The sequence below is a fragment of the Diabrotica virgifera genome, chromosome 6, assembly GCF_917563875.1.
Source record: "Diabrotica virgifera virgifera chromosome 6, PGI_DIABVI_V3a".
In the NCBI taxonomy this organism is placed as follows: Eukaryota; Metazoa; Arthropoda; class Insecta; order Coleoptera; family Chrysomelidae; genus Diabrotica; species Diabrotica virgifera.
The window spans coordinates 46741462-46758163 of record NC_065448.1 but is presented as its reverse complement, the minus strand read 5'-3'; the positions used below and the strand labels follow the sequence as shown (position 1 = coordinate 46758163).

At 35.6% G+C, this 16702-nt stretch overlaps 1 protein-coding gene across 1 annotated transcript in view; it reads left to right on the top strand.

The window, feature by feature from the left end:
• Nucleotides 1-9699, top strand: part of LOC114341356 (uncharacterized) — an 80019-nt gene extending 70320 nt beyond the window's left edge. Inside the window, exon 10 of the mRNA XM_050652779.1 lies at nt 9395-9699. Coding sequence (XP_050508736.1) covers nt 9395-9530 — 136 coding nt within the window. The 3' untranslated portion in view covers nt 9531-9699. The remainder of the gene's footprint in view (nt 1-9394) is intronic.
• The last annotated feature ends 7003 nt before the right edge of the window (nt 9700-16702 follow it).

The window sequence follows — 16702 nt, the reverse complement described above, 5'->3', positions numbered from 1 at the left end:
TATGTTATGAGTCTTTTAAAGATATGAACATTTGTGTGGAGAAAGAGGACCGACATAAAAAGGTGATGGTTTGAAAATTACCATCCTATTGTTTATATCTTCGCCGTACAAATGCCGGTCAAATTTGACCGGTTGTATCTCAGGAACCACTCATCGCAATTAAACGTTTTTTGTTTTAAAAGAAGCGTTCTGCCGCGTTCTTTCCAGTATCGTTTTCATAATTTAATTTAATAGTGTTGCCGAGCTATACTATTTGTTTATAAGCCAAAAAATTGTTTAAAATTTTAAAATATTCCTGAGGCCGTTTAAATAGTCCAATTTCAATTCTGTATAGTACATTAGATAGGTATAGTGCCTTTTTATAGAAAAATCATAGTTATTCTTATCGGCGGGCGAACTTTCGACACCAACTTGGGTTTATACCTGGGGTAATCGAAGGGTCAAATTTTATTACAGGTAATTTCGACACCGCGCGGTAAATCAGGTAGCTGGGTAATTACTTGGGTTTTCTCAATATTAATCACTTGCATCTAAATTTACACGAATATTATTCCGTTGTATTTTATTTCTTGTTTGACGTCTTGTTTGTATATGGATAGTACATTTTCATACAATACCGAATTTTTTCTCCAATTATTTACTATACATGGCTTGGAAAATGTTACGTTCCTTGTTAAAGGACAAATTGTCGATGACATGCAAACATTTATTTTGTTTATTAAGTCTAAAATTTTTGCATCATTCGAGTCAACTGAAATATTTGTGGACTGTAAAAAGCCATTAATTGTGCTGTATTGGGTATGTGACCCAATGTAAAAATTCGCGATGCCCTTTTCACTTACATCAAAACTAATGTAAAAAAATGTTGTTTAAAAAAATTCAATCTTTGGGTTTGGTACAAGAATATAAGAATTCTTTGTTTATAATTTCATGTCATATAAACTTAAACACTTGTTATATGTGCAGATTATTTACCGAAAAATTACATAACCGATAGCCTATTTCCACCACAGATATGGTCTAATCAGAATCCAGGTCTATTACGAGGACTGTATAAATTGTAAGCAATTCAAATAAGCGCGTCACTTCCCACTACGGATTTATGTATGTTATGTAAGGCGCAGCGTTAATCCGACCTGTGGATTTATGCCGTAGTAAAAAAGAAGAGTGCGAGAGTGTAAAAAGATCTGTTGAACGCTCAACATATATGTATGTGTATGTCAATAAATGTGTTTAAAATCAGTGTTTTCATCCTAAAAATGCATATTTTACTGAAGTGTATTCACCCCCTTCTTCATGGTCCTTCAGAGTTGTATGTATTAGTTGCTAAATTCCAGCGTTAGTAATTAATATTAATCAAAATTACCGGCAAACAACTGCAATCAACGAGGTTCCAGTCGACCAAGTAAGTGTTGCTAGACATTCTTCATCAAGCACTCTGCCACTGAATTGGTCAGCTAGATTGAACAACGCCATCGTCAAATTCCAGTCCAAGTCAACCAACAGAAGTACTGCCAGACACCATCAAACAGAGCGTCTGCTACCTCAACTGGTCAACTATTATTTTTACGGTCCTGTGAGTATTCTTTCAAATACCTATTCTAACAACTTATGCAAGTATAATAAATTTATTACCTAAATAAACACACTCGACCCTTCATAGCGTAGATATCAAGTTTCATTGGTTTTGGGTAAGTGGTTTTAACCTTTCGCGGCTGCTTTTTTCAGTCAGAACCAAGTTTTACATAATAACAATTCTGTTTCATAGGAGACCTTTTTAAAATAAAAAATACAGGGTGATTTATCTATGAATTATTTCATAACTTTCTATTACATTTATAAATTTTTGATTTATTAATTATTATTTGTTTATTGATGATTAATTATTATTATTAATTAATTGTTGATAATTGGTTATTAGTTCTTAATTATTGGTTATTATTATTTCATTTATTTTATTCAATTAGTGTGCGCTCTTTATCATGTCTAATACAGAGAGATTAGCTGAATTACGTAAAAGCAGAGGCTCGATTAAGTCGCGTCTGACAGTGTTCACCAAATTCATTGAAACATGTCTTGATCCTAAGTCTAAGGTAGCTCCGATGGTATTGCAAGCTAGACTCGATAGAGCTGAAAGTATTCTTTCAGAATTTGAGGATATACAGTGTCAGATAGAGTCTTGTTTAGACGAAATACCGGACGCTGAATTAAACTACCGCGAGGAAGTCGAAGACGCATACTTCAAAGCGATGACTACCGGAAAGCAAATCCTTGGGGTTACTAACCCAAGTACTTCTGCCTCTCATAGCTCGAATAATGCTCGTTCTTCAGGAACATCAGGAGTTACTTTACCGTCCATTCAGCTTCCAAAATTCTCAGGGTCATTTGAGAATTGGCTTGCCTTCCACGATTCTTTTCAAGCAATCATTGTTCAAAATGAAAGCATATCAGACATTCAAAAGTTTCATTATCTCAAATCGTGTCTTTCGGGTAATGCTGAAAAGGTCATTACGTCACTTACAGTTTCCTCTTCCAATTTCACAGTCGCTTGGAAACTTCTCTGTGACCGATTCGCAAATAAGCAGCTACTTATTCATAACCACATAAAATCTATCTTTGGTTTAAAAAACATTAAGGAAAATTCATCTTCTTCACTCCGTCATCTAATTGATACCATTACAAGCAATCTTCGATCCTACAGTCACTCAATCAACCGGTGGAGACATGGGATGCATTATTGATCTACATCGTAATGGAAAGAATAGATTCGGAAACAGCGCGTGATTGGGAAAAAACCAAGCCTACTGATCCATCTTTCGATGACTTCTTAGAGTTTCTCAAAAATAAAGCTGATGTGTTGGAAAAGGTTGAGCAGTCTGTGGATTCCTACAGGCGCTCTTCCAATTCGGGATCAGGTGCTAAATTTAAACCATCCAGTAGCCGCTCTTTTGTTAGCAATAATTCTTCTTCATCTTCTTGCATCTTGTGTAAAGGTGAACACAAGATCATACAGTGTAGTATTTTCTTACAAAAAAATGTACAAGCTCGCATGGAGGAAGCAAAGAAACACTCCCTTTGTTTCAACTGCTTACACAGTGGTCATCAAAATAGTTCGTGTAAGTATGGTAAGTGCAAAAGGTGTGGCAAAAAGCATCATACCTTGCTCCACTTTGAATCAAGTGAAAATCCTAGTTCTGAACCAAGTACTAGTTCAACTTCTCATTCTCTTTCAAGCACCGTCCAGCGGGAAGGTGTTTTGCTGTCAACTGTCCGAGTCCAAGTGCTTGACGAACTAGAAAACACACATATTTTCAGAGCTCTGCTCGACAGTGGTAGTCAATCAAATTTTGTGACAAGCAGGCTTCTAAACAAACTAGGTCTGCCCAGAAATGAAGCGAAAATCTCTGTTGTCGGTATTGGCCAAGTCTCTTCTAATGTTCGATTTAAGTCCAATATCCAAATCAAGTCGCTTCACTCTTCTTATGAATCTTCTATGTCATGTTTAGTCGTTGACAACATATGTGATACGATTCCAAGTTGCCATCTTGATACGTCATCCTTTCATATTCCTTCCAATATTCAGCTGTCGGATCCAAACTATGGCATCCCATCTGATATTGATATTCTTATCGGTGCAAGTCACTTTTGGAATCTGCTATGTGTTGGTCAGATAAAATTAGGCCCGAACAATCCCATACTCCAGAAGACAAAACTGGGATGGATAATTTCCGGCCCCATATCTCGCTATGGTACTTCGAAAACTATGTGTAACTTTTCATACCACAACGAAAGCCCTGACTTAACTCGGTTTTGGGAAATTGAAGAGCGTCATACTTCCAAACTTCTTTCGGAAGAAGAAATAAATTGTGAAACACATTTCAAAAACAATTTCCAAAGAAACGCAAGGTAGATTCGTTGTATCACTACCTTTAAAGGATTCTCCTTCTAAACTTGGAAATTCCATTCAAGCCACTACAAGACGCTTCTATAGTCTGGAGCGCAAACTTCAAGCCAATGTTCTCCTCAAAGAAAGATATGTTAACTTCATGGACGAGTATTTGTCTTTAGGACATATGTCTCAATGTACTTCAGTTGATACTGCTGAACCAAATTTTTATCTTCCTCACCATGGAGTCATCAAAGAGGAAAGCCTGACTACTAAACTCAGGGTTGTTTTCAATGGTTCTTTTCCCTCTTCATCAGGTGTCTCCATCAATGACCTACAAATGGTAGGACCTTCACTTCAAGATGATCTTATATCTATTTTACTGAGATTTCGTCAACACTCTTATGTTGTCACTGCAGACATTGCCAAAATGTACCGACAGGTTTTAGTAGACCCATCGCAACGTTCCTTGCAGAAAATTCTATGGCGAGCTGAGCCTTCTCAACCACTTTATGCTTACGAACTCAACACAGTTACATATGGCACAGCTGCTGCCTCGTTCTTATCAACTCGTTGTCTTCATCAACTATCCCTTGATTCCGTGGATAAATATCCAGAAGCTTCCAAAGTTATTGGTCATGACTTTTACGTCGATGACCTGTTAACAGGTTCGGAATCTGCAGATAGTCTATCCCGAATTTGCCTTGAAGTTTCCTCCATTCTAGAATCTGGATGCTTTCCATTACGTAAATGGGTCTCTAATGAACCGAAGGTTCTTCAAAATCTGCAGAACTTAAATTCTCCAGACATGTTATTTTCATTAGGTTCCAATGAAGATACAAAGACGTTAGGTCTTCAGTGGTGCCCCAAATCTGAACTTTTATCTTACCGAGTCGATTGTTCATCTTTGCTGAATACTGTGTCTAAACGATCCATCCTCTCTGGAATTGCTCAAATCTTTGACCCTCTTGGACTTTTCAGTCCAGTTGTTATTACTGTCAAGATCTTAATGCAGCAATTATGGCTTGAAAAATTGGATTGGGACCAATCTGTTCCTCTCGATATTCAAACTAAGTGGTTACATTTTCGAAACAACTTAGGTCGTTTAAATAAATTGAGTATTCCCAGACATGCGATTCTAAAGAATTCTATTCGTCGAGAGATTCACGGATTCTCTGATGCCAGCGAATCAGCTTATGGTGCTTCAATCTATATTAGAAGTGTCGATAATCACGGGCACACATCAGTCAATCTCTTATGTGCTAAATCCAGAGTAGCACCTCTAAAGAAAATCTCTGTTCCGCGTCTGGAACTCTGTGGTGCACTTATTTTATCACAGCTTGTGGATAAGGTAAACCAATCCCTCAACATTGAGTTTCATGAAAGATTTTTCTGGACAGATTCAACCATTGTCTTGGGTTGGATTAAAACTCCCTCTCACTTGCTCAAAACCTTTGTGGCTAATCGTGTTTCTGAAATACAGTCTAAAACCAAAGTTTCAAATTGGAGACACATCGGTACAACTGACAACCCAGCTGATCTTGTGTCTCGGGGTATCAATCCTGCTCTACTTAGTTCTTGTGATCTCTGGTGGCATGGCCCAACATTCTTGGTGGCCTCTGAAGATGGTTGGCCTGCTCGTCAGTTTGAGTCTCCTGAAGTTCTTCCTGAAACTAAAAATTTGACTAAGGCTCTAGTTTTAGTCAACCCCTTTAAATTTCCATTTGAGGAATTCTCGAGTCTAACCAAGCTTTCGAGATTGGTGGCCTATTGGTTGAGATTTAGACACAATGCTCGAGTTGGTGATAACTCTCTCAGATGGACTGGTTCCCTTACTTCGGAGGATTACGCTCCTCCATTCTGTGTTTGGTCAAATTAGTTCAATTAGAAAGCTTCTCTGATGAAATTTCTCTTTTGAAGGAAGGAAAATTGATTTCTTCGAAAAGCAAACTTATCAGCCTTAATCCGTTCTTAGATGAAAAGGGTGTAATAAGAGTAGGAGGCAGATTACGTCATTCTCATTTTGATTTCGATAAGAAACACCCCATGCTACTACCTGCGCGTCATCCGCTGACGACTTTGGTGTTTCGGTCAATTCATTTTCGACTTTTTCATGCTGGCCCTCAGCATTTGCTTTCTGTGGTTAGAGAAACCTTTTGGCCTATTAACGGCAAAAATACTGCAAAGCAAACAGTTCGTCAGTGTGTACGGTGTTTTCGTATGAAGCCTACTCAACTATCTCCAATAATGGGAGACCTTCCGGCGGCACGTGTTACTCCAACTCTTCCATTTTCTGTGACAGGAGTTGACTATGCGGGCCCTTTTTCCCTTAAAACTAAGCGAGGACGAAACTCATCCTCTTACAAGGCATATGTTTGTCTATTTGTATGTCTAGCTGTAAAAGCAATTCATTTGGAGCTTGTTACGGACTTAACGGCTCAATCATTCTTAGATACGTTAAAACGATTTATTGCTAGGCGAGGGAAACCCTCACAAATTATGTCAGATAACGGTACAAATTTTGTCGGTTCTAATAACAAGTTACAAGAGTTAGGTAAATTTCTCAAAACCAATCAAACCAGTATATCTGATATTTGTGCAAATAATGATATAAATTGGCAGTTTATACCTGCCCATTCGCCTCACTTCGGAGGCCTATGGGAGGCTGGAGTAAAATCCATGAAGTCACATCTAGTACGAGTAATGTCAGAATCTAAATTAACTTATGAGGACTTCTCTACAATGCTTGCTCAGGTTGAAGGAATACTTAATTCCCGGCCTCTTAGCCCTATGTCTTCTGATCCCTCTGACCTTGCTCCTATCACACCTGCTCACTTTTTAATTGGACGATCTATGGAATCCGTACCTGAAATTGATGTCACTCATCTTCCGCAAAATAGACTATCATCATTTCAACGACTTCAGCAACTTCGGCAGCACTTCTGGCAACGTTGGTGTCTAGAGTACGTTTCTGAGTTGCAACAAAGACAAAAGTGGAAGCAGAGTCAGTCTAACATAAAACTTGGCACACTGGTCCTAATCAAAGATCGGTGCTTACCTCCATTGAATTGGTCCATGGGACGTGTTGAAGTTTTGCATCCTGGCCCAGATGGTGTGGTCCGAGTGGTTACCGTTCGAACTGTCAAGGGACTATTGAAAAGAACTGTCGTTAATTTATGTCCCCTTCCAAGTGATGTACAAGTGAATGAACATTGACAATATTTTCTTTATTTATTTAAGTGTTCTATATTTTTAAGTGTTTTTAAATTTTATTTAATTTCAGGTGTTCTATCAATTCTGTATTCAATGTTTAGTAGAAAAATACTTTTGTTTCTTTGAAAGCTTGCCCTTTCAAGGTGGGGAGCATGTATAAATTGTAAGCAATTCAAATAAGCGCGCCACTTCCCACTACTGATTTATGTATGTTATGTAAGGCGCAGCGTTAATCCGACCTGTGGATTTGTGCCGTAGTAAAAAAGGAGAGTGTAAAAAGATCTGTTGAACGCTCAACATATATGTATGTGTATGTCAATAAATGTGTTTAAAATCAGTGTTTTCATCCTACAAATGCATATTTTACTGAAGTGTATTCATCCCCTTCTTCAAGGACCACGAAGGTCTGTGAATCCTTCCATTCGAGGTTTAATTCTTATTTTTACTCAACGCATCCTTTTGTTTTTATGCTTATTGAAAAGTTTTAAGCGGACACTTATGTCAAAATAATAAATAGTAGATACTACCGTTAAGGCGAAATTTTCAATTTTGGAGAAAATGATAGATAAACTACGATTCCAAAAAATACATACGTAGGTTAGATTTTATTAAAGCTATATCGTAATACGATATAGCTTTAATAAAATCTTTTGAATAAAATCTTAGCATTTTTTGAGACAAAATATTTCACAAAAATTAACATTAATTTTATAAAAGTCAGACTGTCGGTCTGTAGTTAATTTACATATTATATTTTTATTAACTAAATTTAAACATCAGTTAGCCCACAAACGATGCTTTGCGTTTCCACTCCTTCTTACAGGTCTCCATAATCGATACTATCGATGGTTGCATTCACAATGACACTGATAATAGGAGGTAAAAAAGGCGGGAAAATTAAAAAAAAAACGTGCACAAGATCGAGAAAGTTGAGAATGTCGAAACAAAAATTGACAACAAAATATTTATTATCAAGTCGGTTTGACTTTCGTAGAATAAGGACTATTGCTAGTGGAAAATTATGTGGAAAAATTCTCGATGGGGGGGGTTAGAACCCCCAAAACCCACCCCCCGCGCACGGGCCTGTATCGTATCATTCTTATAATATCTAGGTAATAAATTATTGTATACATGTATATTGACTGTAAAATGTATAAAAATTACTATTTAGTTGTGTTATATTCAGATATTATTACCGCTTTAGAGAAATAAAATGTATATTATGTTAATAAAATAAACAAATACATTAATTAATTATTAATTATGGTACTTTATTTAGGCCGCAACTATATTTATTTGATGTTGAATATTCCTGTAAGATAAAAACCGACCTTTGGGGCTGGTGTCGAAATTCCCTACGCTCATTCTTATGTATAGTCCGTCCGCTATAACTTTTCACATGCAGTATGATTCATTTTCAATCAAATTAAGTCAAAACATAAATTGAAACGAACGTCGATGTGTATATACATTTTGTATACCGTATACTGTATACTATATACTACACACATCGGCGTACGTTTCACTTTCTGTTTTGACTGAATTTGATTGAAAATGAATCGTACCGCATGGGAAAAGTTATAGCGGACGGACTATATCGTAATTATTATGGTTATTATAGCGACCGTAAATTGTTAATTAACAATTTAATTGTTGCTAAACTGTTCGTTCAATTTCCATAGTCTTTTGGAAATATAATCTATACCTAAAGGGCTTTTATGTCAACAAGTTATTTAATTATTGATAAATAATTACTTAAAATTTTAGTTAAAAATTAAAGATTTTGTTGGAAAACCCGCATTTTCTGAGGAAACTTTTCATCCAGGTAAATCGGGAAAACATGTCTATACAGAATTTAATTACGTTGGTTTTTGATTTGGGTGTTTTTGGTGTAAAGTTAAAATCTTTGGAGTTATAGAGCAATAATAAATAAGTAGCACACTATCTGCGGACTTTGCATACCTATATTATTAATATATACAATCATCAGATTCGATTTCAGCAATAACATTGCTGGTAAATAACTTTTCCCAAAAATGGCATATTCTCCGATAATCTGCCCAGACTAATATGCCTCCGAATTATGACGGGCATTTTTGTATTTTGACCCAACCAAGCTGGGTCAGAGTCCCGAATATGGTATTTTTGTTCCCCATTTCCCTGGAGTATTAGTGATATTTATTACTAAAAGAATATCTAAAACTGTGATCTACAGAAAGCTTTACAGAGAAAATGCAAAATGTATTATCCAAAAAATGTTTGTATATTAATTAATCTTCTATTTTGACTTTTTAGGAATACAAAGACGAGGAAGTTATTTCATGAAGACTTGACACAAAATCCACATGAGACGTTAATTAAAAGAGTTGACATAGACACTTTTTTAAATAGTATTCACAACCCAACACATAAGAAAACACATAACACATAAGAAAAAACGGATGGAGGTCATATTTATATTGTACAGTATTTAAACAAGTGATTTTTATTTTTATAAATCTTACAATGTACAAATTGTTTTATGTTATATATACTCGTTTTTACGTGTAAATTTAAGTTTGTTTTTGTAATAAACATACCATGTAGGTATTTATACTTTATTTAGAGTGATTTCCCTTTTAATATTTATGGTTTATTTACTAATACAGGGTGATTGATTAGTAGGGTAAAGCTCAATAGCTCCGCTATAGTAATAGATAGCAATAAAAGTTAATACCAAAAATTTTAGCCACCTTTGAGCTTCACATTACAAAATTAGTTAGAATGTTACAGGGTGTTCGATAACACAGTGGCAGACCTAACTTATGTTTTTTTTAAATAGAACACCCTATATTTTATTTTATATTCGAAATCCTGTTAACTTCTCCATCACAAAAATATAAAGGTTTGTAGTGTTATACAGGGTATTTACAAAGTTATAACCAATTTTGTATGAAAATCGTAATAAGTTCAACTCCCTGTATAAATAAAAATAAGCACAACAGCAATGGTTTATTAATGCCATATTTTTTATTTATTGTCAAAATTTTTAAAAATTATTGATATTGCTAATTTTCTTTATATCAAATACAGGGTGAGTCAAAACGCAAGTACATTATTTTCTCAGTAATGTTAAATGGAACACCCTGTATTTTATATCATTATTGAAAAGTAACATTAACGTACTTTAATTTTTATATAACATTCCCTATGCCCAAATTTATTAGTTTTCGAGATATTTTCATTTTTCAGAGCAACTTTTTTTAGGTGTTTAAATTTATCTAAATTTTAAGTAAGCCATGACTGAATTGAAAATTGACGATTACCGATTATCAATGTAACACTGTAGCAAATAAAGAAATAAAAATAATTTATTAGTAATACATTTTACAAACAAAAACACAACCACTACTTGCAACATTTTTGAAACAATTAAGAGGAAACAGTAGCGATCAACAGGTAGCAAAAACGCGTTCCAAGATTACGGCTGTAATTTTGAATATTTTTTCGAGATATTTGGCACACGTATTCGTAATATAATAAAGAATGGCGGTACAGAGCCCAATTTGAAAAATATATTAATATGTGGAAATTACTTTGTAATTAAATACAATATTAAAAAAACGAGCCTGTACCGCCATTAAGAAGAACAAAAAAAATACACTTTCTTCAAATAAATTTTTTATTTCATTAGTAGTTCCAAAATGACACAAAATCTAGGCATCGGATAAAAAAGTTTATTTGAAGAAAGTGTATTTTTTTGTTCTTCTTAATGGCGGTACAGGCTCGTTTTTTTAATATTGTATTTAATTGCAGAGTAATTTCCACATATTAATATATTTTTCAAATTGGGCTCTGTACCGCCATTCTTTATTATATTACGAATACGTGTACCAAATATCTCGAAAAAATATTCAAAATTACAGCCGCAATCTTGGAACGCGTTTTCGCTACCTGTTGATCGCTACTGTTTCACCTTAATATTTTTATGTAAATGCAACAAATAGACAAAGAAAATTAGTAATAAATTTTACAAAAAAACACACAAACACAAAATACAATATTTTGTGAAGGCAATTAAACACTACTTTTGTATGTAAATGTAACAATGTAACAAATAAAGAACGAAACATAATTTATCAGTAATACATTTTGCAAAAAAACATGTTTGAAAAAATTAGAAGCTACTTTTAATAAAATATTTTTAATATTTAATTACATAAGGTGTTGAAAATTATCTCCTAACACATTTATGCACGCCTAAAAACGATCATTCAGTGCAGTTCAGTGGCAGAATTCTTAAAGAACGGACGTATTTGCTACTCCGAGATATTTACCCAGGATATACGGGCTGTTTCGAGTATTTAATACGGGAACTTTTTACCGAAGAGCGGAATAGTTGGCGTAAAGTGATTACGGAATTGTGGCAATCGCCTAATTGTTTTAAAACAAAAAGAAATTGCGAAGTTCATATTGTTTAGTTTTAGTGTTTACAATCATTAACAATATTCGAAAACCCATTAAAAGGTGATAAGAACGTGCAAAAACTAATACGGTAGGAACTGCTTTTAATACGGTGGATAGGAGAACGAGTTCCACGCGGAGGAAGCGACGAGCTCTTTTTACGCTATCGTGTTAAAAGTTTTGTGTACCGGGGGCGTGTGAAAAGTTACTGAAATGTCGTCGGATGAACTAACGGATGAAGGCAAAAGAAGGAGAGAGGAAGGAAAGGACGATGAAAGTAACCCATTTAAAAGAAGCCGCAGAGTAGAGCGGTCACCAGAAAAGACGGGAGCTGACAGAAAAATAGACAGGGTGATGAAATTGTTGGAAGATTTAGCATCCGATGTGAAGGATATTAAAAGGGAACAAGGGATTTATGCAGAAGAAATTAGAGCATTGAGGGAAGAAAATAAAAAAATTATGAAAGAAAACGAAATTAAAAAAGAGAATGGGCAAGCAAAAAGAGATGTACGAAATTTAACCAGTAGAGTTGAATATTTAGAGAAAGAAAGCAAAAAAGACAACGTGGTTATAACCGGTGTTAAGATAGATACACTTAAAAGAGGTGATGGAAAACCTGATTGAGAAGACCATGAATATAAAAGTGAATATTAAAACAGCTGTAAAATTAGGAGAGGAAAAATGTTTACTGCACTTGGAAACCGCGGACAAGAGGAAGGTAATGCAAAATAAGAAAAAACTAAGAGATTTTAAGGAAGAACGGATTTATATAAATGATGATCTAACAGTAGCAGAGATGGAAATGAAGAGCGAATTATGGAAAAAAGCTCAAGAAGCTAGGAGCGAGGGCAAGGCAGTGAAGCTGGGGTTCAGGAAGCTCATAATAGAAGGAAAAACTTGGAGATGGAACAGAAAAGACGGAAAGCTGGACCAACCAAGAAACTAGACGAGGCCGCGTGGAGGGGACAAGATGACAAAAAAATCGCTATGAACAAGGATCTGAGAGAACACACGAATGACAAAGAAAGAGGGAAAAAACAGAGAAACAACGAGCTCATTCTTAGAATAGGAACTTGTAACATGAGGAGTACATACGAAGCTGGTGCTTTGAAGCAGATAGTGACAGTAATGAAGCAGTATAAGTTGGATGTGTTAGCAATGCAAGAAACGAAGCAGAAGGGTGATAACAGTGGACGGTTACAGTTTTTTCAATAGTGGAGGCGCCGATAGAATGCTGGGTACAGGTTTTGTGGTGAGTGAGAGGCTGCAGAAGGCAGTGGTAGCCTTTGAAGCTTTATCAGAAAGGAGCTGTATGCTAAGAATCAGAGGTAAGACTAGAAAGCTTTAATTTGCATGCCCCTTCAGAAACAAAAGATGAATTCTATGATATTATAGAACGGGTTTACAATAAAATTCCAAAGTATGATGTTAAAATAATTATAGGGGACCTTAATGCTAAAGTGGGTAATGAGAACAGGTACAGGAAGACCACAGGTGGAAGGAGTAAGCACCAGGAAAGTAACGACAACGGCAAGATGTTGATAGGCTTTGCACAGGAGAATAATATGAGAATAATGAGTACATACTTTGATCATAAGGCAATACATAGACATGGATTTCGCCAGATGGCCAAACAAGGAATCAAATTGACCATATTTTGATTGAAGCTAAACATGCTAAACAAATAACAGATGTACGAAGTTATCGAGGAGCTGATATGGATTCCGATCATATATTGTTGATAGCAAAAATAAGAGAAAGAATGCCGAAACCGAGAGGTCAATTGGAAAGTCGAAAAAAATACGATGTTGCCAAATTGAACAACGAGGACATTGCAAAGAGCTTTGAAGCGGAAATTACGGACAAGCTTAGAGGTAGGCAGTACCATGACAATATAGAAACGGAGTGGACAGAAATTGAGGAATCTTTGAAGGAATCAGCAAGTAAGCACCTGGGACAAGTAAGTAGAAAACAGGAAAAAGAATGGTTCGATGATGACTGTAGGAAAAGGTTAGAGAAAAGGAATCAGGCACGACAAAGAATGATAGATGAGCCTAGTGAAAAAATAGAAAGAAATATGAAGAAGAGAGGAGAAACACAAAAAGAATGTGTAGATATAAAAAGCGGGAACACATGAGTAAAAAGCTTGAAGATATTGAACAACACTATATCAATAAGAACATTAGAAATTTCTATCAAGAAGCAAAAAGAAGTAAAGAACAGTATTCAAGAGGACAAAACTTTTACAGGAGCAAAGAGGGGCACCTAATAGGCGACAGGGAAGGAAAACTGGATAGATGGAGAGAGCATTTTGAGGAACTGCTAAATGAGAGGCAGGAAGGTAATGACGAGGTTCAGATGGAAGTGATACAAGAAAACTACAACCAAGAGGATGTAGTGGGGCCGCCAACAGACGAGGAAATAATGGAAGTTTTAAGAAGCATAAAGAACAACAAGAGTGCGGGTATCAACGACGTTCCAGGAGAAATGATTAAACATGGAGGTAAAATATTAGAAAAGAGAATATGCAGCCTACTAAAGATGATATGGGATGAGGAAGAAATGCCGAGACAATGGAGTCAGGCTGTAATATGCCCGATATTCAAAAAGGGAGATAAATCTCAATGTGAAAGTTACAGAGGTATCGCTTTGCTTGATGTAATTTATAAAGTCCTTGCCAAGGTTATAAGAGAAAAATTAGACAGATATATTAGTGTGCAGGTAGGAGAATATCAAGGTGGTTTTAAGAAAGGAAGATCTACCATCGATCAGATTTTCGTACTAAAGATGTTACAGTGCGGTACCTACGAACAACAGCTAAATATGAAGCTCCTGTTTATAGACTTCAAGCAGGCATATGATACAGGCGTAAGGAAACGCCTTTATCATGCACTTCGGTTAATTGGGATACCGGAGAAGTTGGTCAAACTGGTGAAAATGACACTCGAGAGAACAGAAAATCGAGTAGCACTGGAGGGTAGCCTCTCAGAAAAGTTTAAAGTACGAAGGGGTTTGAAGCAGGGAGACCCTCTATCAACTGTCCTTTTCAATTGTGTATTAGAGGCAATATTCAAGGAGAGCGGGATCAGAACGCAAGGTACGATCCATGATAGAAGAACTCAGGTACTTGCATATGCAGACTACATAGTATTGATAACAAGAACAAAAAGAGAACTGCTAAGAGTATTTAACCTTTTTGAAAGAAAAGCTAAGCAGTACGGTCTGAAAATTAACGAACACAAAACAAAATTTATGGAAATGGGAGATACACTAAATGAAGAACAGGTTTTGAAAATTAGAATAGATAACGATGGAAAAGAATATTGTTTCGAGAAAGTAAAAGAATTTGAATACCTAGGGGTCACTGTAACAGAGAAAGGAGATGAAGTTCCAGAAATTGAAAAAAGAATTGCGAAGGGAAGACGAGCAGTTGGAGCATTGAGCATACTTTTAAAAAGTAGTCTTATCTCAAGAGCAGCAAAATTGCGGTTATATAGTACGGTGATACAACCTACGGTACTGTATAGTACTGAATGTTGGGTTCTGAATAGGAGAGAAGAAAATGCATTGGAAAGATGGGAACGGAGTGTGCTGAGAAAGATTTTCGGTGGTGTGAAAGTGGGAGGAGAACGAATGGAGAATACGGACGAATGCGGAAGTTCAAGAACTGTTTGGGAAGCCAGTAATCAGCCATATGGTAAAAACTAGAAGACTTCGCTGGCTAGGACATGTGGAAAGGATGTCAGGGGACCGATGGGCGAAGAGTATATTGTTAAGAGGTGAGGGAAGAAGGAGGGGTCGACCGCGGAAAAAGTGGCTGGAAGCAGCCAAAGAGGATCTACAAAGAGCAGGCGTTGTAAACTGGAAGACAGCTGCCCTGGACAGAGTAAAGTGGAGAAAGACAGTTGAAAAATTTCAAGCCATGGGCCCCTGAGGCCTGCAGCGCTATATATATATATATATATATATATATATATATATATATATATATATATATATATATATAGCGCTGATATATATCAAGAGTCACTACTTGATATATAAATCTACAGTCAAGAATACCACCATCTTATATATATATATATATATATATATATATATATATATATATATATATATATATATTGATACATGTATCCATGTGACTTCCAAAGTAGATTCTCGTAATACGTTGTTACTTCATATATACCGTTATGACTTCCGATTTCGGAAGTCACAACGTTTTGCCTATATTTTTACGAATTTGGCTACTAGATGGTATCGGAAGGCTTATATTAAAAATTTCGCTGGAAGTCATATCGTATCTAACATACTCATAAGATCAGATTTTAGTTCGACGGTATATCACCAGCGCTAGTGTCGCTCCCGTGCTACTATACAGGCTATGTACACAACGCGTAGCGTCTTCCGTATACCACACCGCTCGGTGTGACTTCCGTTTTTTGGCAACCCTGTGTAACGGTTTCCAGACATTTATCTGTTGTAGATTCGCGGTCCTAATCGTACTTAGTGTTTTGTGTGCCTTTTGTTTTTAAACATGAATAATAGCAGATCTGCTTTACTTTTAAAGTTAGCCTTAAATGAAGGTACAATAAGTGATTATATATCTCTATAATTATATATTTTCTGTACTTATTTTAATCTATAATATTTACTTACCTATTTACTTATATAAATTCATTTTTCTCGTGTTTTTGTTTACTTCCTTTTTTACAATGAACTTCTAATTTAATCTACACTCACCGGCACGAAAAACGGGCACCCCAAAAAAATGGGTAATTTTTGATGTCTCGTATCTCCCAAACCTGTTGTCCGATTTAAGTAATTTTTTTTAATATGTTATAGCCTTATTCTTTAACAAAATAGCTATGATAATATTGTTGATAGACAGGTAAATTTTCATTGTATACCGGGTGTACCAATCAAACTGGGTTTTTTTTCTCAATTTTCACAACACCCTGTGGAATATTCTAGCCTTTATAAAATATTTAAATCAAAGCCTAACTATAGCTCCAGGTTTTATTAACATTCTGTTTTTTTATTCATTCGCTTACGTTGGATAATAAAAAGTTAAGGACTTTAACAACTAGCCATGTTCTTTATCGATACAGGTGTTTCTAAATATAAGTGCGACAAACTTTAAGGGGTAATTTCTGCATG